Genomic DNA, 25,251 nt, shown 5'->3' on the forward strand with positions numbered 1-25,251 from the left:
TAATTATTGCTCCCACTGTTGATTTCTTCACTCCAAGCTGGTTGGCTATTGCAGATTCAGTCTTCCCAGCCTGGTGCAGGGCTACAATTTTGTTTCTGGTGTCCTTTGACAGCTCTTTGGTCTTCACCATAGTGGAGTTTGGAGTCAGACTGTTTGAGGGTGTGCACAGGTGTCTTTTTATACTGATAACAAGTTTAAACAGGTGCCATTACTACAGGTAATGAGTGGAGGAAAGAGGAGACTCTTAAAGAAGAAGTTACAGGTCTGTGAGAGCCAGAAATCTTGATTGTTTGTTTCTGACCAAATACTTATTTTCCACCATAATATGCAAATAAAATGATAAAAAAACAGACAATGTGATTTTCTGGATTTTTTTTTCTCAGTTTGTCTCCCATAGTTGAGGTCTACCTATGATGTAAATTACAGACGCCTCTCATCTTTTTAAGTGGTGGAACTTGCAATATTGCTGACTGACTAAATACTTTTTTGACCCACTGTATATCTGTGAGAGGGAGGAGGGATTCAGATAATGAGTGTAGGTCAAGGTGTTTAAGATTTAAGTGAGGGTGTGAACGTTTGTGGGGTGGGGATTGTAGACATGGAGTGGAGAGGGAAGAGAATGTGAGAAGGTTGTGGTCAGAGAGAGGAAGAGGTGAGTTAGAGAGGTTAGACAGGGAGCAGAGGCGGGTGAAGATGAGGTCCAGTGTGTGGCCATCTTTGTGGGTGGCTGTAGAAGACCATTGAGTGAGGCCGAAGGAGGAAGTGAGAGATAGAAGTTTAGTGGCAGCTGAGAGGGAAGTGTCAATGGGGATGTTGAAGTCGCCCATGATGATAGTAGGGATGTCCGCGGAAAGGAAATGAAGTAGCCAGGTGGTGAGATGGTAACCATCTCTCTTATAATTTGGTGCGTTCCACTAGCCCTAACACAGTGTTTAATAAATTTGCAGCATCTTTAGAATATCTAAAATTCCACCATCTGTTTCTTGGCTTAATTTGGTCAACTAAGTTACAATGGGTATGGAAAGTATTCAGACCCCTTTAAATGTTTTAGTCTTTGTTTCATTGCAGCCATTTGGTAAATTCACAAATGTTTTTTTTCTCATTAATGTACACTCTGCCCCTCATCTTGACTGAAAAAAACAAATGTAGAAATTTTTGCAAATTTATTAAAAAAGAAAAACTGAAATATCACATGGTCATAAGAATTCAGACCCTTTGCTCAGTATTGAGTAAAAGCACCCTTTGAGGTAGTGCAGCCATGAGTCGTCTTGGGAATGATGCAACAAGTTTTTCACACCTGGATTTGGGGATCCTCTGCCATTCTTCCTTGCAGATCCTCTCCAGTTCCATCAGGTTTGACGGTGAACATTGGTGGACAGCCATATACAGGTCTCTCCAGAGATTCTCAATTGGGTTTAGATCAGGGCTTTGGCTGGGCCAGTCAAGAATGGTCACAGAATTGTTCTGAAGCCACTGCTGTGTTATTTTAGCTGTGTGCTTAGAGTCATTGTCATGTTGAAAGGTGAACCTTCAGCCAAGTCTGAGGTCCAGAGCACTCTGGAAGAGGTTTTCATTCAAGATAACTCTGTACTTGGCCGCATTCATGTTTACTTCAATGACAACAAGTCGTCCTGTTCCTGCAGCTGAAAAACACCCCCATAGCATGATGCTGCCACCACCTTGATTCATTGTTGGGATTGTATTGGGTAGGTGATGAGCAATGCCAGGTTTTCTCCACACATACCGCTTAGAATTATCACCACAAAGGTCTATCTTCATCTTATCAGACCAAAGAATCTTATTTCTCATAGTCTGGGAGTCCTTCATGTGTTTTTTAGCAAACTCTGTGCTGTCTTTCATAAGTCTTGCACTGAGGAGATAATTCCATCGGGCTACTCTGCCATAAAGGCCCAACAGTTGAAAGGCTGCAGTGCTAGTTGACTTTGTGGAACTTTCTCCCATCTGCCTACTGCATCTCTGGAGCTCAGCCACAGTGATCTTGGGGTTCTTCTTTACCTCTCTCCCCAAGGCTCTTCTCCCACGATTGCTGAGTTTTGCTGGGCGGCCAGGTCTGGGAAGACTTCTGGTGGTTCCAAACTTCTTCCATTTAAGGTTTATGGAGGCCACTGTGGTCTTAGGAACCTTGAGTACTGCAGAAATTCTGTTGTAACCTTGGCCAGATCTGTGCTTTGCCACAATTCTGTCTCTTAGCTCCTTGGCCAGTTCCTTTGACATCATGATTCTCATTTGGTCTGACATGCGCTGTGAGCTGTGAGGTCTTATATAGACAGGTGTGTGCCTTTCCAAATCAAGTCCTATTAGTTTAATTAAACACAGGTGGACTTCAATAAAGGAGTAGAACCATCTCAAGGAGGATCACAAGGAAATGGACAGCATGTGACTTAAATATGAGTGTCTGAGCAAAGGGTCTGAATAGTTATGACCATGCGATATTTGAGTTTTTCTTTTTTATTTAATTTGCAAAAATTTCTACAATTCTGTATTTTTAGTCAAGATGGGGTGCAGAGTGTACAATAATGTGAAAAAAATAAACTTTTTTGAATTTACCTTATTGCTGCATTGAAACAAAGAGTGCACAATTTAGAGGGGTCTGATCACTTTCCGTACCGATTGTAACTTTTTTTTTTTTTTTGCAATTTTGGCACATGTGATCACAATTTAGGTCAGGCATTACCCATTGTCAAGCATGTCAAAAATAAATGTGATGCAAAGACAATATAACAGACCCCACTGAATTTTAACTTAGATGTTTTGTCTGTGTATAAGAGAGAATCTGTATTTTTGTAGGAAATATTTATGTGTCTATATACTGTGTGTGACTATGTTAGATGGTAATTCTGAATTTGCAATCTTCAACTGACAGGGGCCCGATTATATTTATTGCTTTTGGTCCCTGTTTTTATGAACCTGACAGAAACAATTACTGTACCTCTCTGTGCAATACAAGAGACTTACCTGTACTGATTGATCTTTCCAAGTAGAAACTATTTTCATTACGAAAACATTTTCTCGATCCGGAAAACTGGAAGCATTTTTATCTATATGAATGAACAAGTGAACATTATATAAATAATTAGGGTCAGGAAAGTTAAATAAATCATATACAGTATATAATAGTATTATCATGTGTTACTAATAGTTTTTATAAACTCAACAGTGATAAAACAAATATCATGGATGTTAACTCTTGAAGAGAGCATGCTAACTACTAATCTGGTTAGTAGCTCTCCTACCTACCCTATACACAGCAATGCTTGGCCTGTCTGAGTTCTCCACCATTCTCCATGAAAGCGCCTCAGCCAGAAACATCCCGCAGTAGCATATTTCCCTGCTAAGGAAAAGTATTTTTCAACTGAAATTCCAACAGCTGAATACTTCTCTTGCCAACATTATTTTCCAGGGAACAGCTGGGACATCCCTATACTCATTAGATGTTTAGCCCATCCTGCCAAAATCAGTGGATTTAGCCAATTTTTATCTAATGTGCATGTTGTTGGCCTTTAATTTAATAGCAAATAGTGAAGGAACGATAAATATTTTGGGCCATTTAATTTAACTGAAATATTGTAACCACCACCCATGTAGTTAAATGTATATGATGATTGTCATAGGGGTTGTCCAGCCTTTGACTGCAGACTTGTAGCTTCTCTATGTGACTGCAGACTTGTGAATACTCACATCTCGCTCACTGCATGCTGTGAGGATTCTCCACTGCCGGAGGTTATGTGGCAGCAAGTATGTGATTTGCAAACTTCCTGCAACACTCCAACTAGATGTGTCTGACCTCGCTCAATACATTTACATTGAGGGAAGCCATGCACTTCTAGTCGGCACATGGCAATGTGTATACAAATCCCCTACTTGTAGTCACGCACCTGCCACTCCTGGCACCAGTACAGGAGAATCCTCACAGTGCACAGAGCGTGTGATGTGATGATTCACAAGTCCTCCATTGTTCCCTAAGCAAAGATATAGAAAATGTAGAATAGATCAGCAGGAGATTAACCCCTTTAATCTTTGCAGAATTTCTACAACTTTATGAATCATTTCTAGAGTTTCTTCTAATCACTACACGAATGGCATACCTAGAATCAAAAATAAACTACTTAGGGTAATATAAGATAAAGATATCAAGGTACAATAAATCCATTATTTTTTTAGAGACACCACATGACAAACAAGATAAAAAAAACTTAAATATACAAGACAGGATTAAAAATGACAAAATGCATAAAAAGAGGAGGCGGAGAAACATCAGCAGCATGGAAAAGAGGATACAAAACCAGGTAAGAGATCAATAACTATATTAGGTGCAAGTGCCCAAAAAGTGGCTGTTGAAATTATATCAAAGACTGAAGTATAATGCCTGCGTAGGCAAAGGAAAGTTTACTGACCCGAGTTCATGCTGGAGATGTTACTGCCACCGCCCCTCACTCCAAGGTGCATTTCACATGAGCTTCCTCAGGGAGTGATATAGTTTGGTGTCAAACAGGATTGATAAAGGCACTGAAATAATTTCCAAATCAATTAAATGTAACTCACCCAGGTGCTAATTACAAGGCATATGCAATGGCTTGCTGGCGTTGCCGCACATCCATCACTCAGATCGCGGCGACGTCACAAGAAGGTGCTGTGGCGCCATTTGTGACATCGCAGGCGAAATGCATTGGAGACAGTGCGTGCATACCGGAAAAAAAGAACATGCACCCAACAACGGTGATGACATTTTAAATGAGGGTGAGAAAAATGGCAGAATGGAAAAACATGGCTGTCATATCAACAACACGCAGGAAAGCAATAACAGATATGGGCAAAGAGGGTGAACAAAAATGAACCAAACTATGAACAATTGCATATAATTGGAAATAATTCTATAACAGTTATGTAAATATATGTATATACAGTGGGGGAAATAAGCATTTGATCCCTTGCTGATTTTGTAAGTTTGCCCACTGACAGACACATGAAAGTCTATAATTTCAGGGGTAGGTTAATTTTAACACTGAAAGATAGACTATCAAAAATAAAATTCAGAAAATCACATTGTGTAAATTATATATATTTATTTGCATTTTGCAGTGACAAATAAGCATTTGATCCCTCTGGCAAACAAGAGTTAATGCTTGGTGGCAAAACCCTTGTTGGCAAGCATAGCAGTCAGATGTTTTGTAGTTAATGATGAGGTTTGCGCACATGTCAGGAGGAATTTTGGTCCACTCCTCTTTGCAGATCATCTCTAAATCATTAAGATTTTGAGGCTGTCGCTTGGCAACTCAGAGCTTCAACTCCCTACATAGGTTTTCTATAAAATTAAGGTCTGGAGACTCTCCTTTGATACCTTGGCTGTATGTTTTGGGTCATTTTCTTGCTGGAAGACCCAGCCACGACCCATATTTAATGTCCTGGTGGATGGAAGGAGGCTGTCACTCAGAATTTTACGATACATCCATCCATTCTTCCATTGACGCAGTGAAGTAGTCCTGTGCCCTTAGCAGAGAAACACCCCCCAAAACATAATGTTTCCACCTCCATGCTTGACAGTGGGGACAGTATTCTTTGGGTGATAGGCAGCATTTCTTTTCCTCCAACCACAGCGAGTTGAGTTAACAACAAAGACCTCAATTTTTGTCTCATCTGACCGCAGCACCATCTCCCAATCACTAACAGAATCATCTAGGCGTTCATTGGCAAACTTCAGATGGGCCTGCACATGTGCCTTCTTGAGCAGGGGGACCTTGTGGGCACTGCAGGATTTTAAACCTTTACAGTGTATTGTGTTACCAATGATTTTCTTGGTGACTGTGGTTCCAGCTGCCTTGAGATCATTAACAAGTTCCCCCATGTAGTTTTAGGCTGATCTCTCACCTTCCTCATTATCAAGGATACCCCTCGAGGTGAGATTTTGCTCTGTGCCCTAGATTGATGTTGATTGACAATAATTTTGTATTTCTTCCATTTTCTTATTATTGCACCAACAATTGTGTCCTTCTCACCCAGCATCCTACTTATGGTTTTGTAGCCCATTCCAGCTTTGTGCAGGTCTATGATCTTGTCCCTGTTATCCTTATAAAGCTCTTTGGTCTTGTCCATGTTGTAGAGGTTAGAGTCTGACTGATTGAGTCTGTGGACAGGAGTCTTTTATAAAGTTGACTATGTAACACAGCGGTCTTTAATGCAGGTAACAAATGGATTAGGAACATCTAACTGGTTTGTAGGAGCAAAAAATCGTAAGAAGAGGTTTGTATTGTGCTTGAATGAAGGATTACCCATTTTAAGGATCGGTGAGTGCTATTGCCTTTTCTTTTTTCTATGGACATGATATGCATCTCTGATATTTTGGCTTAAGCACCCGAGATCCGAAGGCAAGCTTCCACTGCAACCAGGTGTGTCACACACCATTACTCGGAGGTACTGGCGGTGCTGTCTACTTTATCTCTCTTAGGTAGTGCTGGCAATTGCACTTCTTATATATATTTATTCTGGGATATACTCCTTCTTTTGTAGGTTCAAGACGAATGGGATACCTACCTTGCAAAATGTCTGCAAAGGCAGGAAACGAGGAGCTAAAATGTTCTGTGCTCTTCCATTTTCCACGAGTAAACTCAATTTTCTCCTGACTGCAAAAAAAAAAAATCATAATTTAGGTTTATAGAAACAGAATATAAAATATTACATTAGCATAAAGTACCAGTCCAATGCATAGGAACAGTAAAACATCTTTAATCCAGCATCACTGTAACCTAGTACATCTCAGACTTTCAGATATTCTAGGTTATAAATAATGCAGCTGTTTACCTAGTTACAACAGCCAACAGCCCTTTCTGCTTACTGTCATTACCACACTGCTCCCATATTCAAAGTGATGCTTTCACATTTAAAGGGAATATGTCAGCAGGTTTTTGCTATGTAATCGGAGAGCAGCATAATATGGAGCAATAGAACCTGATTCCAGGAATGTGAATATTAGGCTGTCTACTGTAGTTTCATTACATTGTGTTTTATCAGCAGCAAATTATCACTGTCAGACTAACTGTCACCTGTAGGCCAGTCAGGCTACTTTGTGCAACCTCCACCACTCATTGGCAGATTGCTGTCTATGTACAGTGTACACAGGAAGCTGCCAATCAGGGGAGAGTAAGGAGTTACACAGGAATTAACAATCTGACTACTGCTACCTGAACACCTTAGAATACAGGGATTCTATCAAAACTACAGTATGCAGTCCAATAAGTGACACATTCCTGGAATCAGGCTCTTGTTCCCTATGTTATACGGCTTTCAGAGTGCATAGCAAAAAACCTGCTGACAGATTCCCTTTAAATGTGACCCTCGCCTCATTTCCTTTACTGAGCAATATGTTTTGTGATCTGTAAAGGTTGCTCTGCTCCATTACTTGGATTTAACTTGTGATGCCTCCTGGATGTGCTATCCTATGACTCTGTATTTCATACAAATACAAATCTGTTTAGCTCCTAGTGTCTACTGGTATGTTGGCTTTCACTACTGCAAACTATTAAGGGAAAAACAACTCACGTATTCCTTACAGTAAAGGCCATACCTCTGTTAATGACAATTCTCTACTTCTGCATGAAGCAGCTCACGTCTTTTTAGTCTCCTTCTTTCCTGGTTTCTAGGGACACTACACCTTCATCTACAGTTTTGGTCAGTAGTAGAACTGCAGCCTCAGCAGAACTTCCACTGAGCATTATAGTTCACCTGTAACATTTTCAGCTACTTGATTTGTTCTGAAGTGTACACTACTATGACTACAACCCCTGGCAAAAATTATGGAATCACCGGCCTTGGAGGATGTTCATTCAGTTGTTTCATTTTGTAGAAAAAAGCAGATCACAGACATGGCACAAAACTAAAGTCACTTCAGATGGCAACTTTCTGGCTTTAAGAAACACTAAAATAAATCAAGAATAAAAAATGTGGTAGTCAGTAATGGTTACTTTTTTTAACCAAGCATTGGGGGGAAATTATGGAATCACTCAATTCTGAGGAAAAAATTATGGAATCACCCTGTAAATTTTCATACCCCAAAATAAGGCTACGTTCACATTAGCGTTGTGCGACGCAGCGTCGGGCGCCGCTGCGTCGCCGCATGCGTCATGCACCCCTATATTTAACATGGGGGCGCATGGACATGCGTTGCATTTGCGTTTTGTGACGCATGCGTCGCTGCGGCGCACGCGTCAGGGCACACAGGACGCAGCAAGTTGCATTTTTTGTGCGTCCAAAATAAAGCAAAAAAAGGACGCATGCATCACAAAACGCTGCGTTGTGCATGCGTTCACATTTGCATTGTGCGTTGCGTCGCCGACGCTGCGGCGCACAACGCAAATGTGAACATAGCCTAACACCTGCATCAAATTAGATCTGCTTGATAGTCTGCATCTAAAAAGGAGTGATCACACCTTGGAGAGCTGTTGCACCAAGTGGACTGACATGAATCATGGCTCCAACAGGAGAGAATTGAAACAAAGGAGAGGATTATCTAACTCTTAAAAGAGGGTAAATCATCATGCAATGTTGCAAAAGATGTTGGTTGTTCACAGTCAGCTGTGTCTAAAATCTGGATCAAATACAAACAACATGGGAAGGTTGTTAAAGGCAAACATACTGGTAGACCAAGGAAGACATCAAAGCATCAAGACCGGAAACTTAAAGCAATATGTCTCCAAAACAGGAAATGCATATCAAAACAAAAGAGGAACAAATGGGTGGAAACTGGAGTCAACGTCTGTGACCGAACTGTAAGAAACCGCCTAAAGGAAATGGGATTTACATACAGAAAAGCTAAACGAAAGCAATCATTAGCACCTAATATTAAAAAACAAGGTTACAATGGGCTAAGGAAAAGCAATTGTGGACTGTGGATGATTGGATGAAAGCCATATACAGTGATAAATCGCGAATCTGCATTGGGCAAGGTGATGATGCTGGCACTTTTGTTTGGTGCCGTTCCAATGAGATTTATAAAGATGACTGCCTGAAGAGAACATGCAAATTTCCACAGTCATTGATGATATGGGGCTGCATGTCAGGAAAAGGCACTGGGGAGATGGCTGTCATTACATCTTCAATAAATGCACAAGTTTATGTTGATATTTTGGACACTATTCTTATCCCATCAATTGAAAGGATGTTTGGGATGATTAAATCATTTTTCAAGATGATAATGCATACTGCCATAGAGCAAAAACTGTGAAAACATTCCTTGAAAAAAGGCACGTAAGGTCAATGTCATGGCCTGCAAACTGTTGTGAACTTTGTTTTTGGGCTCCCTCTTGTGGTCACAAGTGGTACTGTGTGAGTGCTATCTTTGGGCTCCCTCTGGTGGCTCTTTTTGTCATTCTGCAGGTCTGTGGCTGGGATCAGATGTCTCGTTATCTGCTGGTTGGTTTCCTATTTAGCTCACCTGGACTTTCAGTTGTTGCCTGCTGTCGATGTATTCAGTGCTATTTTGATCTCTCCTGACTACCTTCATTATCAGTCTCTCCAAGAGAAGCTAAGTTTCTGTTTGTTCATTTTTTGATCATCAGTGTTCAATATGTTTCTTGGTTTATTATCTGTCCTTGTCCAGCTTGCTAATATGTGATTTCCTTGCTTGCTGGTAGCTCTAGAGGGCTGAGTTTCTCCCCTCACACCGTTAGTTGGTGTGGGGGGTTCTTGAATTCTCAGCGTGGATATTTTGTATAGGGTTTTCTACTGACCGCACAGTTTCCTATCTGTCTTCTGCTATCTAGTACTAGCGGGCCTCATTTGCTGAATCTGTTTTCATTTCTTCGTTTGTATTTTCCCCTTACCTCACCGTTATTATTTGTTGGGGGCTTTCTATATCTTTGGGGTTATTTCTCTGAGGCAAGTGAGGTCTTACTTTCTATCTCTAGGGGTAGCTAGTTTCTCAGGCTGCGTCGTGACGTCTAGGAATTCAGGCACGTTCACCGGCTACCTTTAGTGTGTTTGGTTAGAATCAGGATTGCGGTCAGTCCAGTTACCACCTCCCTAGAGCTCGTTCTATGTTCAGTTACTTAGCTCGTCAGTTCTGTGATCCTCAGCCACTAAGGATCATAACAATACAGCAGGCCAAAGAGTGTTTAATGCATCGCAGAAGTGGGATAAGAGAAGTCCTGAGTGCAATTTTTTTTTTTCTCCCTTTGCTGCAGTCTGTCCAGCTTCTCTCATCCCCTTAATCTCTGGGTGGCTTTGAGTTCAGCCGCAGACATGGATATTCAGAGTCTGACTTCTAGTATGGACCATCTTGCTGCAAGGGTGCAAAGCATTCAGGATTTTGTTGTTCACAGTTCTATGTCAGAGCCAAAAATACCTATTCCTGAGTTGTTTTCTGGAGATAGATCTAGGTTTCTGAATTTTAAGAATAATTGTAAATTATTTCTTTCCTTGAGACCTCGTTCCTCTGGTGATTCCGCTCAGCAAGTTAAAATTGTTATCTCCTTGTTACGTGGCGACCCTCAAGATTGGGCTTTCTCCCTGGCGCCAGGAGATCCTGCATTGCTGAATGTGGATGCGGTTTTTCTAGTGCTTGGACTGCTTTATGAGGAACCTAATCTTGAGAACCAGGCAGAAAAGGCTTTGCTGGCCCTATCTCAGGGACAGGATGAAGCAGAGGTGTATTGTCAAAAATTTAGGAAATGGTCAGTGCTTACTCAATGGAATGAGTGTGCCCTGGCTGCAAATTTCAGAGAAGGTCTTTCTGAAGCCATTAAGAATGTTATGGTGGGGTTCCCCACGCCTGCAAGTCTGAATGACTCAATGGCTTTGGCCATTCAGATTGATCGGCGTTTGCGGGAGCGCAAATCTGCGCACCATCTGGCGGTGTTTTCTGAACAGAGACCTGAGTCTATGCAATGTGACAGAATTCTGACCAGAATTGAGCGGCAAAGTCATAGACGTCAAAATGGGTTGTGCTTTTGCTGTGGTGATTCTACTCATGTTATCTCAGCATGCTCTGAGCGCTTAAAAAAAATCGCTAAATCTGTCACCGTTGGTACTATACAGCCTAAATTCATTTTGTCTGTTACTTTAATTTGTTCTTTGTCATCCTACTCGGTTATGGCTTTTGTGGATTCAGGTGCTGCCCTGAATCTGATGGATTTGTCTTTTGCCAGGCGCTGTGGTTTGGTCCTGGAGCCTTTAAAAATCCCTATTCCACTGAGGGGAATTGATGCTACACCATTGGCTGAGAATAAGCCTCAGTATTGGACTCAAGTGACCATGTGCATGACTCCTGTACATCAGGAGGTGATTCGCTTTCTTGTGCTGCATAATTTGCATGATGTTGTCGTTTTGGGTCTGCCATGGTTGCAGGCCCATAATCCAGTTCTGGATTGGAAAGCTATGTCTGTGTCAAGTTGGGGTTGCCAGGGGATTCATGGCGATGCTCCTTTGGTGTCCACTGCTTCTTCCACTCCTTCTGAGGTCCCTGAGTTTTTGTCGGACTACCAGGATGTATTTGATGAGCCCAGATCCGGTGCCCTGCCTCCTCATAGGGATTGTGATTGTGCTATAAATTTGATTCCTGGTAGTAAGTTCCCTAAGGGACGACTTTTTAATTTGTCTGTACCAGAACATGCCGCTATGCGGAGTTATATAAAGGAGTCTTTGGAGAAGGGACATATTCGGCCATCCTCATCCCTTCTTGGTGCAGGATTCTTTTTGTGGCCAAGAAGGATGGTTCTCTGAGACCTTGTATAGATTATCGTCTTCTAAATAAAATCACGGTCAAATTTCAGTATCCTTTGCCATTATTGTCTGATCTGTTTGCTCGGATTAAGGGATCCAGTTGGTTCACCAAGATAGATCTTCGTGGTGCGTATAACCTTGTGCGTATTAAGCAGGGGGATGAATGGAAAACAGCATTTAATACGCCCGAAGGCCATTTTGAGTACTTGGTGATGCCTTTTGGACTCTCTAATGCTCCTTCTGTGTTTCAGTCCTTCATGCATGACATCTTCCGAGAATATCTGGATAAATTTATGATTGTGTATCTGGATGACATTTTGGTATTTCTGAGGATTGGGAGTCCCATGTGAAGCAGGTCAGGATGGTATTTCAGGTCCTGCGTGCTAATGCCTTATTTGTGAAGGGCTCAAAATGTCTCTTCGGAGTACAGAAGGTTTCCTTTTTGGGTTTTATTTTTTCTCCTTCTACTATTGAGATGGACCCAGTCAAGGTCCAGGCTATTCATGACTGGACTCAGCCTACATCTGTTAAGAGTCTTCAGAAGTTCTTGGGTTTTGCTAATTTTTACCGTCGCTTCATTGCTAATTTTTCTGGCGTGGTTAAACCCTTGACGGATTTGACCAAGAAGGGTTCTGATGTGACTAATTGGTCTTCTGCGGCTGTGGAAGCCTTTCAGGAGCTGAAGCGCCGGTTTTCTTCGGCTCCAGTTTTATGTCAGCCTGATATATCTCTTCCTTTTCAGGTCGAGGTTGATGCTTCTGAGATTGGAGCAGGGGCTGTTTTGTCGCAGAGAAGCTCTGATTGCTCTGTGATGAAGCCTTGTGCCTTCTTTTCAAGAAAGTTTTCGCCTGCCGAGCGGAATTATGATGTTGGTAATCGGGAGTTGTTGGCTATGAAGTGGGCATTTGAGGAGTGGCGACATTGGCTCGAGGGATCTAAGCATCGTGTGGTGGTCTTGACTGATCACAAAAATCTGATCTATCTCGAGTGTGCCAAGCGGCTGAATCCTAGACAGGCTCGTTGGTCGTTGTTTTTCTCCCGTTTCGATTTCATGGTCTCGTACCTGCCTGGTTCGAAGAACGTGAAGGCTGATGCTCTTTCTAGGAGTTTTGTGCCTGACTCTCCGGGAGTTTCAGAGCCGGCTGGTATCCTCAGAGAGGGAGTGATTTTGTCTGCCATTTCCCCAGATTTGCGACGAGTGCTGCAGGAATTTCAGGCGGATAGACCTGACCGTTGTCCACCAGAGAGACTGTTTGTCCCAGATAGATGGACCAGCAGAGTTATTTCCGGGGTTCATTCTTCGGTGTTGGCAGGTCATCCTGGGATTTTTGGTACCAGAGATTTGGTGGCTAGATCCTTCTGTTGGCCTTCCTTGTCGCGGGATGTGCGTTCCTTTGTGCAGTCCTGTGGGATTTGTGCTCGGGCTAAGCCTTGCTGTTCTCGTGCCAGCGGTTTGCTTTTGCCTTTGCCTGTCCCAAAGAGGCCTTGGACGCACATTTCCATGGATTTTATTTCGGATCTTCCAGTCTTTCAGAGAATGTCTGTCATCTGGGTGGTGTGTGATCGTTTTTCTAAAATGGTCCATTTGGTGCCCTTGCCTAAGTTGCCTTCCTCCTCCGATTTGGTTCCTCTATTTTTTCAGAATGTGGTTCGCTTACACGGCATCCCTGAAAATATTGTGTCAGACAGAGGATCCCAGTTTGTGTCCAGATTTTGGCGGATCTTTTGTGCTAAGATGGGCATTGATTTGTCTTTTTCGTCTGCCTTCCATCCTCAGACGAATGGCCAAACCGAGCGAACTAATCAGACCTTTTTATACTTATTTAAGATGTTTTGTTTCTGCTGATCAGGATGATTGGGTTACTTTTTTGCCATTGGCCGAGTTTGCCCTTAATAATCGGGCTAGTTCTGCTACTTTGGTTTCGCCTTTTTTTTGTAATTCTGGCTTTCATCCTCGTTTTTCCTCGGATCAGGTGGAGCCGTCTGACTGTCCTGGGGTGGATTCTGTGGTGGATAGGTTGCAGCAGATTTGGAACCATGTGGTGGACAATTTGAAGTTGTCACAGGAGAAGGCTCAGCGCTTTGCCAACCGCCGTCGCGGTGTGGGTCCCCAACTTCGTGTTGGGGATTTGGTATGGCTGTCTTCTCGGTATGTTCCTATGAAGGTCTCCTCTCCTAAGTTCAAGCCTCGCTTCATCGGTCCTTATAAGATTTTGGAAATCCTTAACCCTGTGTCTGTGGTTCCTTCTGTTGAGCCCCCTGCTCCGGTGCTGGTTGAGGGAGAATTGGAGTACGTAGTGGAGAAGATCTTGGATTCTCGTATTTCTAGACGGAGGCTTCAGTATTTGGTTAAGTGGAAGGGCTATGGTCAGGAGGATAATTCCTGGGTTGTTGCCTCTGATGTTCATGCGGCCGATTTGGTTCATGCCTTCCATGTTGCTCATCCTGATCGCCCTGGGGGTTTTGATGAGGGTTCGGTGACCCCTCCTCAAGGGGGGGGTACTGTTGTGAACTCTGTTTTTGGGCTCCCTCTTGTGGTCACAAGTGGTACTGTGTGAGTGCTATCTTTGGGCTCCCTCTGGTGGCTCTGGTGGCTCTGGTGGCTCTTTTTGTCATTCTGCAGGTCTGTGGCTGGGATCAGCTGTCTCGTTATCTGCTGGTTGGTTTCCTATTTAGCTCACCTGGACTTTCAGTTGTTGCCTGATGTCGATGTATTCAGTGCTATTTTGATCTCTCCTGACTACCTTCGTTATCAGTCTCTCCAAGTTTCTGTTTGTTCATTTTTTGATCATCAGTGTTCAATATGTTTCTTGGTTTATTATCTGTCCTTGTCCAGCTTGCTAATATGTGATTTCCTTGCTTGCTGGTAGCTCTAGAGGGCTGAGTTTCTCCACTCACACCGTTAGTTGGTGTGGGGGGTTCTTGAATTCTCAGCGTGGATATTTTGTATAGGGTTTTCTACTGACCGCACAGTTTCCTATCTGTCTTCTGCTATCTAGTACTAGCGGGCCTTATTTGCTGAATCTGTTTTCATTTCTTCATTTGTATTTTCCCCTTACCTCACCGTTATTATTTGTTGGGGGCTTTCTATATCTTTGTGGTTATTTCTCTGAGGCAAGTGAGGTCTTACTTTCTATCTCTAGGGGTAGCTAGTTTCTCAGGCTGCGTCGTGACGTCTAGGAATTCAGGCACGTTCACCGGCTACCTTTAGTGTGTTTGGTTAGAATCAGGATTGCGGTCAGTCCAGTTACCACCTCCCTAGAGCTCGTTCTATGTTCAGTTACTTAGCTCGTCAGTTCTGTGATCCTCAGCCACTAAGGATCATAACAGCAAACAGTCCGGATCTCAATCCAATCGAAAGTCTTTGGTGGAAGTTGAAGAAAATGGTCCATGACAAGGCTCCAACCTGCAAAGCTGATCTGGCAACAGCAATCAGAGAAAGTTGGAGCCAGATTGATGAAGAGTACTGTTTGACACTCATTAAGTCCATGCCTCAGAGACTGCAGGCTGTTATAAAAGCCAGAGGTGGTGCAACAAAATACTAGTTTTGGAGTGTTTTTTGTTTGTTTGCTTTTCATGATTCCATAATTTTTTCCTCAGAATTGAGTGACTCCATAATTTTTCCCTATGCTTGGTTAAAAAGTAACCATTACTGTCTACCACATTTTTTGTTCTTGATTTATTTTAGTGTTTCTTAAAGCCAGAAAGTTGCCATTTGAAATTACATTAGTTTTGTGCCATGTCTGTGATCTGCTTTTTTTCTACAAAATTAAACAACTGAATGAACATCCTCCAAGGCTGGTAATTCCATAATTTTTGCAGGGGTTGTATATTTATAAGTAGATATAACAGTGTATTTGAACTATCTCAATAAAGTAAGAGCCTTGATAAGGAGAACTCATCTGGGAGCAGTGGGGGCTGAACAGTTATCTGCTGTATAGGAACCAATGGCCTGGAGAGAGGTGGCTGGGTTCTTAAGAGTTAACTCCTCAGCTTGGAATATTACCACTGTGCACACTTGGCCAAGCATTGGTTGCTGAGCTCCATGGAAACAAGCTGTACATTATTATGTAAGATAAATTCTCTCATATCAAGAGAAGCATAGCAGATAGAAAATGCAAGTCAATTGTAAACTTACTTATTTTCACGTTGTTAACTAAATAAAGTAATTTAATAAACTGAAAATACCCCTTTAAAGGGTTTAATTGTCAAGAATAGATTACCCCTTATATTTTTCTCCTTGGTACAGCTCTAAGCCAAATTTGCTTCAAAAGTACAACCATCTCTTTTCTGGCCATTATATAAAGAATATCTGATAATAACAAATTAATAAAAACCCATTTGTCAATGTAAAGGATGATCAGGAAGAAAGTCTTTAGTAAAATGTTAACAAAATATGATATAATAACTTTATTGTAATTATTACAGGAATATTATGACTGGTTATATCTTCTAAGAGTTCTGAATAACATTTGTATTATCCTAAAAAATATATAAAATTGACAGGAACTTGAAGGCCAGAAGTGTTAGTTCTCCAGAAATTGTTCTTCTACAGTATAGTTCATAACATGGAGCATTTTAAAATATAGTGCCAATGTTTGCTTATGGGATCTCAAAATAAAAGAAAGATAATATTTTTTAAAATATATTTTACCTGCCAGACTCACTGCTACATTTTGAAATCAATTCCATCTTCAGCGATTTACTGACATAAAATAACTTTTTTAGGAAATATAGAAGAGTTTGAAGGCTTATTGCATTTGTGATGGAACTCTCCACTCGCTCCTTTTTGCTATGATGTTTCTGTGCTGCAAGAGAATATTTTGCAGAGAGTTCAATCACTTTCTTTGACAATAGATTATGTGAATGTTCTCCAGTCATGTCATGGTTTATTTGATTCCACCCAGGTAACATCAAGCACAAGTGATCTATGCCTGATATCACTCCAAACGTGACAGATCCTTGAAGCTTTAGGATGTCTAAATGCTGAACGCAAAAATTGTCCAGTTCTTTGTCTATACCCCAAGGTAAGAGACAGGAGAGTATGAGTTTTGCTGCATCAGTTACCATGTTAACATCTATTTTGCCTGAAGACTGGCTCTTGTTTTTCTTGGTGCTTTTGAACTTCTTGTGTCTTTTGATGCCACTACTACTTTCTTCAACTAGTCTGCTGATAGTTTCTTTAGTGGTAGATTCAGAGACTGGTCCATCCATCTGATGCAATGATCCGGCAGTTTTATTTCGTTTTAGTGTCAATGGTCTCTTTTCAGAGGAACTCTTGGCTGTTTTCAGTGCATCATAGCTATGGAAAGAGTTTGCTGACTTTAGTCCATTGGCTTGAGAGGACTGTAAAAGTTCTAAAACTTTTTCCAGGTCAAATAGAAGTAAATGTAGACTGATGCTATAAGTAGATCGTACTGGCAATACAGTGAAGGGGCTTGAAGAGTAGTTGAAATCCATAGCCTAGGATTAAAAAAATTTAATTAGTTAATATTACATTTATGTAACTCTGCACATTACAAATTTAATTAAAGCAATTTTACAGGACTTTGATATTGATGGAGTCTCCTCATTACCAACACTTCCACTTCTCTGTTTTCCAGACACTGCTCTATACTATTTGCAGTTGCTATAAATAGTGATGATTGAGTACACTCGTTGCTCGGGTTTTCCCGAGCATGCTCGGGTGGTCTCCAAGTATTTGTGAGTGCTCGGAGATTTCGTTTCTGTTGATGCAGCTGAATGATTTGCGGCTGCTAGACAGCTTAAATACATGTGGGGATTCCCTAGCAACCAGGCAACCCCCACACGTACTCAGGCTGGCTAGCAGCCATAAATAATGCAGCTGCATTGACAAAAACTAAATCTCCGAGCATTTACAAATACTCGGGAGAATTGGATGTTTCACCCCCAGCAGTTCGCCCCCAGCAGTTTGCCCCCAGCAGTTCGCCCCCAGGTACATTTACTTCACCTGTGGGAAGTTATACCATCCAATTTCCATACCATCACCCCAGAGGACCCCTTTAAGCAGCGTCAGTCCCTACTGACTGAATGGCGTCATAAACAAATTTTATTCTTAAACTCCCTTTGAAGACCTTTCCCTTTACTTGGGCGCCCAGGGCCATGGACCGGGTCGCAGCCACCGTGATGTCACCTTCAAGTACAAGACCCGGTACGAGTACCCTACTGCCCTGCGACTCAACTTGGCGGCACGAACAGGTTGTACCCAGGGATGAACTGCTGGGGACGAACTGCTGGGGGTGAAACATCCTATAACCAATACTCGGAGACCACTCGAGCATGCTCGGGAAAACCCGAGCAATGAGTATACTCACTCATGACTAGTGATAAATTATACTGCAGTTTTTTGCAACTAAATTCCATTCAAGTAAATGACATGGAACAGTAATATCTGAACAAACCAATATAAAATGTAAAGAGCTATACCTGATAAACAAAAATGGAAAGTTACACCTGCCTAAATGTCACATTCTTTTCCACAATCCATAATTAACGTTCTCTCCTTAGGATAAACTGTCCATATTAAAGTTTTGGAAACATATGTTTTGTTTTTTCAAATGAGAATTATTGAAACATTTGTGATATATAATAGTAGCAGAGTTTGTGAATATACAGCTGTATGCATCTTTTTAATGATTTTCTCTGACTAAAATGAAGACTATTATAATATTGGTATTCAGTAAAGGTCCGATTTAGGCTGTGTGCACACGTTGTGGATTTTTTGCATTTTTTTCACGTTTTTTCGCTGTAAAAACACTACAAAAATGCATAAATAACGCATACATTATGCATCCCATCATTTAGAATGCATTCCGCAATTTTTGTGTACATGATGCGTTTTTTTCCACGAAAAAAAAGCATCGCGGTTCATTAATTTTGCAGATTTCCCTTTATATCATTGCATTGGGAAATCTCTGGAAAAATCCGCAAAACAAAAACGCATAAAAAACACGCAGAAAAATGCAAAAAAACCGTATGCGGATTTCTTGCAGAAAATGTCCGGTTTTGCTCAGGAAATTTCTGCAAGAAATCCTGAACGTGTGCACATAGCCTTACAGTTAATTCTGCCAAATCAAAGTAGTAAACAAGATCGCATACTGAATTACCCCCTAAAACTCCACTTATTTGGAGCCTTAATCCTGTACAATTTTTTGCATATTGTTTTTTAGCTTTCATTTACAAAGTTCACAATGCATTTTAGATTTTCAATAAAGCAATTTTACTTTATATTTTAACCACATTACTATAATTACTATAAATCTCAGAAAATATGAAAAATTAAGAGTCATCAATAGGGATGAGCGAATGTGCTCGGCGATACTCGGATATCACTCGAGTATTTGGGTGCTCGGATGTGCTAGTTACTGGACAAGCATTTGTTGGTGCCCGGATTTGAAGCTCGAATCCCTGTCCCGTATGTTTGATGCCTGTTACACAGCCAATAATCATGCTGGGTTGGCCTGACAGTTACTTTAATGCCTTAGCCATATTGTTAGTGGCATTACTGTAATTGATTGGCCGCATTACCTCATCAGAGGTTAAAAAAGGACAGGCGATTCCTCGCTTGGCTAACTGACACCAATTCACAGCTCAGGGACAGTTGTGATTGGAGGTAGAGAACAGTTACCCAGGCTTGTGTGTACGCAGTTTAATCAGAGTCCTCTAGTGCCGATACTGATGCTGATGCTCAACCATCATACTAACAGTCCTTCTAAGGATTAATCCTGTGCTATGCTCTTTGTATCAGATACATTCTGCATTTAGCCTAGGAATAGTTACAAGAGCAGGGAGAGTGGCAGCATACAGCCTCTAGGCAGGGCTTAGGGCTTTGCAGTTCATTGCTAAATTTATAGCTGCTGCACATGACAAAAAATTGTCTATATTGTCAATGTCATGTTTAACGTGGTTAGTGTTACATTACAGTGGTATGTAAAACTACCACATACCATTGAAATGCTTTTTTTCTGTAATCAATTAGTCATCTAAACAGTTTAACATAGATAGTCTTACATTATGGTGGTATATAAAACAAAAAATCTCACATAATTATGCGCGAGAAGAAGAAGAGATCCCAAATAACATTTAAAACCAATGTTTATTGATATATATTAAAAATAACATGATAAAAAAAGCAAAGAATACCATAGGGGACACCTCAGTACAAGAATACTGTATATGTATATATACACTCAATAAGATATATAATAGTTAATACTAGAGAATAACTCTACTGCATTCAGAAAATGCCCACAAAAACATAATAGATCAATATGGACCTAATTCCAAAATGTAACGTCCACAGCAAGGCAGTTTTGCATCAAATGGTCACATAATATGACCAACATTCAATGCCCAGACAATACTATAATAACCTTAGAAGAGGTAATATTATACAGCACAGTGGCCTCTATTTACTCTGGCAAAAATGCTGATCAAAAACACCTGTGATCCAAAACAACCACCTCTAGTGGACAAGTGTGGAAACATGCTATCATATAATGCAGTAAGCGAGTATAATACCTTGTGCTTATGGTGTCCCCTAACCCCGATGCGCGTTTCGCCTCCTGCTTCTTCCGGGGATGGGGATGCATTTTATGATATCATGTTTCCACACTTGTCCACTAGAGTTGGTTGTTTTGGATCACAGGTGTTTTTGATCAGCATTTTTGCCAGAGTAAATAGAGGCCACTGTGCTGTATAACATTACCTCTTCTAAGGTTATTATAGTATTGTCTGGGCATTGAATGTTAGCCATATTATGTGACCATTTGATGCAAAACTGCCTTGCTGTGGACGTTACTTTTTGGAATTGGGTCCATATTGATCTGTTATGTTTTTGTGGGCATTTTCTGAGTGCAGTAGAGTTATTCTCTAGTATTAACTATTACATATCTTATTGAGTGTATATATACATATATCCTTGTACTGAGGTGTCCCCTACGGTATTCTTTGCTTTTGTTATCATATTATTTTTATCTATCAATAAATATTGGTTTTAAATGTTATTTGGATTTCTTCTTCTCGCGTATAATTCAGTGAGATTAGTTGTGATTCGGCCCAACTAGTCAGGTGCTTTGCTGTGATGTGCTTGAGCATACTGGTGGTGGTCAGGCTGGTAGTTGTGCTGCCCCTTCTGATGTTGGAAAATGTTGCAAATAGCCTTTTTTGGGTTAACTGGACTGTCTTCAAAAAAGCATCAGACTCGGGAACATCTAACCCTTGGCTTGGCAACTTCACTGGGGAACAGTTGCCCGCCTTGTGTCTCTGGCCACCCCACTGCCTATTCTTGCCTGTTGTGGTGCTGCTGATACCTCCTACTCAGCATTGCTGTCTTTGCTCTGCATGTCACATTCCCAGGTTTGGTCACTGAGTTCATCGTCCACCACTTCATCTTCCACTTTTTCACCCTGGTCATCCTCCTGACTTTCTGACTTAACAACATCATTTGTTGGCAATCGTGTCTAATCATCATCTACCTCTTACGAGAGTAATTGCATTTTCCCACCGCCGCCTTCTTGTGACCGTAGCTGTTCAAATATTTGAGTATTACTACCTACGATCTCCTCATGTCCCACTTGAAACGACAAGGGCGAGCGGCCAGAATCTGTAAATGGAAATGTAAACAGTTCTTTGGAGTGTCCAAGCATGGGATCACTTGTCCCCGGGCATTTGGCATGGTGAGAGGAACGAGGATCAGGGTGAGGATTATGTGGTCCAAAATCATGGTTACTGAGACTGAACCATTTGGAAGACAAGGTGGAGCTTACAAACTGTCTGGAAGCATTATCTGCTATCCATCCAACAACCTTTTCACACTGGTCTGGCTTCAAGAGTGGTGTTTTGCACCCCCCTACAAAGCGGGACAGAGAGCTAGGTAGACATGATGTATTTGTTTTTTGTGCTCCCGCAGCAGACACAGTTTCACCTTGCCCACGGCCTCGGCCTCTGCACTCACCATTAGCACATTTCTATATTTGAGTGACCTTATACTTGTTTCCTATTTGTGCAAAGCCTTTGATTGTAGGAGTACATCAACTGCACTTTCAAAATATTTTATTGAGGCCTGCAAGTTGTTGCCTTTAAGGGTCTATGGATGACTGTATTTCCTCTTTATCATTTTTTTTCCTATCTTTACACTTTGTGCAAAGCCTTTGTAAGTGTAGGAGTACATCAACTACACTTTCAAAATATTTTAATGAAGCCCACCAGTTGTTGCCTTCAAGTGTCTACGAAAAACTGAATGATCCTCTTGCTTTGCACTGTGTACAGTGTCTTTATGAGTGTTCTAGTACCACAACTACTCTTGCTTAATATTTGAATGAGGCACTACAGCTGGTGTCTTCAAGCCTTTTTTCTAAGTTGCTAAGAGACTTTGTTCAATGGTACTGTATATGATGCCTTTGGAGACCATGGATAGTTGTAGTGGGTGCTCAGGTTTCTGACAGCTGGGTTCCTCCTCTAGGCCAGGATCAGAGACAACATTGATTCTGTCTGTTTAGCCCCTGACAAGCCCTAGATAGTGAGCAACTTAGAAACAAGGCTCATTGGAGGTACAATAACTAAGAAATTATTTTGTTTTTGTTTTTTAAGTTTCTCACAAATATATTTGTGCATCATAAACTAACAATAAAATGGGAACTTTTATTTCCCTATCTTATAGAAGAGTTGTAAACCAGAGATTTCTAAAACTCAGTCTACTTAATCAGTCATCATCACTCATTCACCAACAGGACTTGAGGTACGGAACCAGAGTTTGAGAAAGTATTATAGTCAGAAGGTCTAAATCATGGAAAGCAGCCACCAGATATGGAAACTGATATTAGCAGAAGTCAAGAAATCAAGAATCAGTAAAACAAGAAAAATACAGTAACCAAGGGATGATCAAACCTAGCCTATATGAAAAGAGGGTGAACATGGAGCATCAGGCTTTCTGACAATACTGTATTTCTTCATTTACAGATTTTGTCAACTGATGAAAGTGATACCAGACCAGCGCTCTATATTGGACATATACCTCTGATGGGAAATGTAATGTCCTACTGGATAAGCATATTCCTTTACTATGGAATATGCTTCTAAGTTCCCCCTATTGTAAAAAGTTATAAAATGTACTGAATAGTGAAAAATAATATATAAACAAATAAACAAGGGTCTATGGATAAATATTCAACTTTCCCTGTTGAGAAATAAAATGAGGACCAAAATATAATATGAACAGAGCCTAAACCTATCTGCATCCTGAAGAAAATAAATAAAATGCTAATTAATCACACTATTTGAGGTTAGGATACAAGTACAATGCCGAAAATATGGTTACAACTCAGCCTGTCCAGTGGGCCACAAAATGTACATGGCTCCTGAGTCACAAGTTGGGGGCCACTGCTGTAAATATTTGTTATCTAAACTGTTCAACATTGTCAGTAAATTACAGCAACTTACAAATAAGAGTAAAAATAATACATGTAATCCTTATATAAAATTACATGAGCAGATTATTATCCCTCATCAATTGCTTAGTATATATTATGCAAAACCAACTCTTCTGTTCTATTTCTAATGTTATCGCCAATTTAGCAGTAAATTAATTTTTCGTTTGCCACTTTTAACACCGCCATCATATACTACTTTATTCATTAGTCCATATAACACTGAAGCAAAAATTTCCAAACTGTAACAGCATGTAAGCTTTATAGACTCTACAATACAAGGCTTTGCCAACTATTGGATCCTGACTATAATATGTTACCTCTAATACACTAGCTGCATTTCATATTTTCAACACTAGCAGTTTTAACCTTAGGAGTTATATTTGACCATCTTTACTCACAGTAGTAGTGACTTACAGATGCCTGCGCGAACACAAGTTACTTGCCATTGCCAGCAGAGTTGACAGTTTTCCTGGATGTCACCAGTTCCCCCTGCAGCTATAGTCACAGGACTCCCCCTATTGTGAACTATTCTTTATAGACTTGAAACATAACCGTTCTCAAAGAAATTTCTTTCAAGATTATTATTGAATGCACAGAGAGCAATCACTCAGAAAGACAAATACCCTCCTTATTTCTTCTTTAAAACTGAACACATTTTACTCAACTCTGTTGTTGATATATGGGCTGTAAACTTTTTTGCTTCAAGAGGACCTTGGAGAATTTCCGTTTTCATGACTGAGGCAAGGCTGCGTGCTGTGACTTTATAGTTATGTTCTTATGAAGCTTTAATTGACTTGTACTGCTCGCACATCTAATTTAAGATTAAATTCTTATAGTTTTTTCTGGTTTAGTTCATCACAATACTGTTAAGCCATACTTATTGTAAAACAGTAATTAAAGTCTTAGTAAATTCACTTACATCGCCGCATTATAAAAATAGAGAAATGCATACTACTCATAACTGAGAAAATGGAGTTGGGCAAAGACCAAGACCAAGACCATCTCTCACAATTGTTATAAACAAATGTATGTATTATTTATATATTGCCATCAATACAATGCTGAGCCATCAAGTCATTGTCTACACAAGATCTCTAAGGCTGGTTTCAAACGTCCTGATATTTCCAGTACCAGAAAAAACGGTACCGGAGATATACGTGTCCTTGTGTCTGTGTGTGTAATTCGTTTGCGGCACACGTGTGGCAACTGTGTGCTGCATCAGTAGCACACGGACGACAGCCAGGGAAGAAGCGCTATGGTAAGCTCTGTTCCCCGGCAGCGGGTGCTGAAGACCCTCTCATCATTCTCCCCTGCTCTTCCAGCGATCGGCGGGAGCAGAGGAGAATGATGAGAATTATATTAAAGTCCGAATGATGACAACAGGTGGGGGCTTTTGGAACAATAACTCCCATCATCCGAAAGCTGCTGCCGCTAATAACAGTGACAGCAGAAGCAGATGATCGGGATATTCCTCAGCCACTGCCTGCGAACTGTCACCACACATACTGGAGACACGGACCTGTGAAAGAGGCCTAAGGTTTTATGCACACTGAGTTTTTGTCACAAGTGTGCCACACCCTGCTGGGACCTATCCTGCATCTGGGATCAGAAGATCACAAACGTTAACTGATCCCAAGTCCTCTTTGGAGTCTACATGACCATTCAGATGAGTTAGGGTACTGTCACACAGTGCAATTTTGATCGCTACGACGGTACGATTCGTGACGTTCTAGCGATATCGTTACGATATCACAGTGTCTGACACGCAGCAGCGATCAGGGACCCTGCTGAGAATCGTACGTCGTAGCAGATCGTTTGGAACTTTCTTTCGTCGCTTGATCACCCGCTGACATTGCTGGATCGTTGTGTGTGACAGCGATGTGTTCGCTTGTAACCAGGGTAAACATCGGGTAACTAAGCGCAGGGCCGCGCTTAGTAACCCGATGTTTACCCTGGTTACCAGCGTAAATGTAAAAAAAACAAACAGTACATACTTACATTCCGGTGTCTGTCCTCCGGCGTCTCAGCTTCTCTGCACTGTGAGCGCCTGCCGGCCGGAAAGCGAGCACAG

The 25,251-nt window shown here is 41.1% G+C and overlaps 1 protein-coding gene across 2 annotated transcripts in view; it reads right to left on the bottom strand.

The window, feature by feature from the left end:
- WDR72 (WD repeat domain 72) overlaps window positions 1-25,251 on the bottom strand; it is a 563,678-nt gene that overhangs the window by 156,416 nt on the left and 382,011 nt on the right. For both annotated transcript variants that reach the window (XM_077263771.1, XM_077263769.1), the window contains exons 16-18: window positions 16,385-17,193; window positions 6,550-6,638; window positions 2,977-3,059 (exon numbers count right to left, since the gene is read on the bottom strand). In XM_077263771.1, coding sequence (XP_077119886.1) covers window positions 2,977-3,059; window positions 6,550-6,638; window positions 16,385-17,193 — 981 coding nt within the window. The remainder of the gene's footprint in view (window positions 1-2,976; window positions 3,060-6,549; window positions 6,639-16,384; window positions 17,194-25,251) is intronic.

The sequence above is a fragment of the Ranitomeya variabilis genome, chromosome 5 (genome assembly GCF_051348905.1).
Source record: "Ranitomeya variabilis isolate aRanVar5 chromosome 5, aRanVar5.hap1, whole genome shotgun sequence".
NCBI lineage: Eukaryota > Metazoa > Chordata > Amphibia > Anura > Dendrobatidae > Ranitomeya > Ranitomeya variabilis.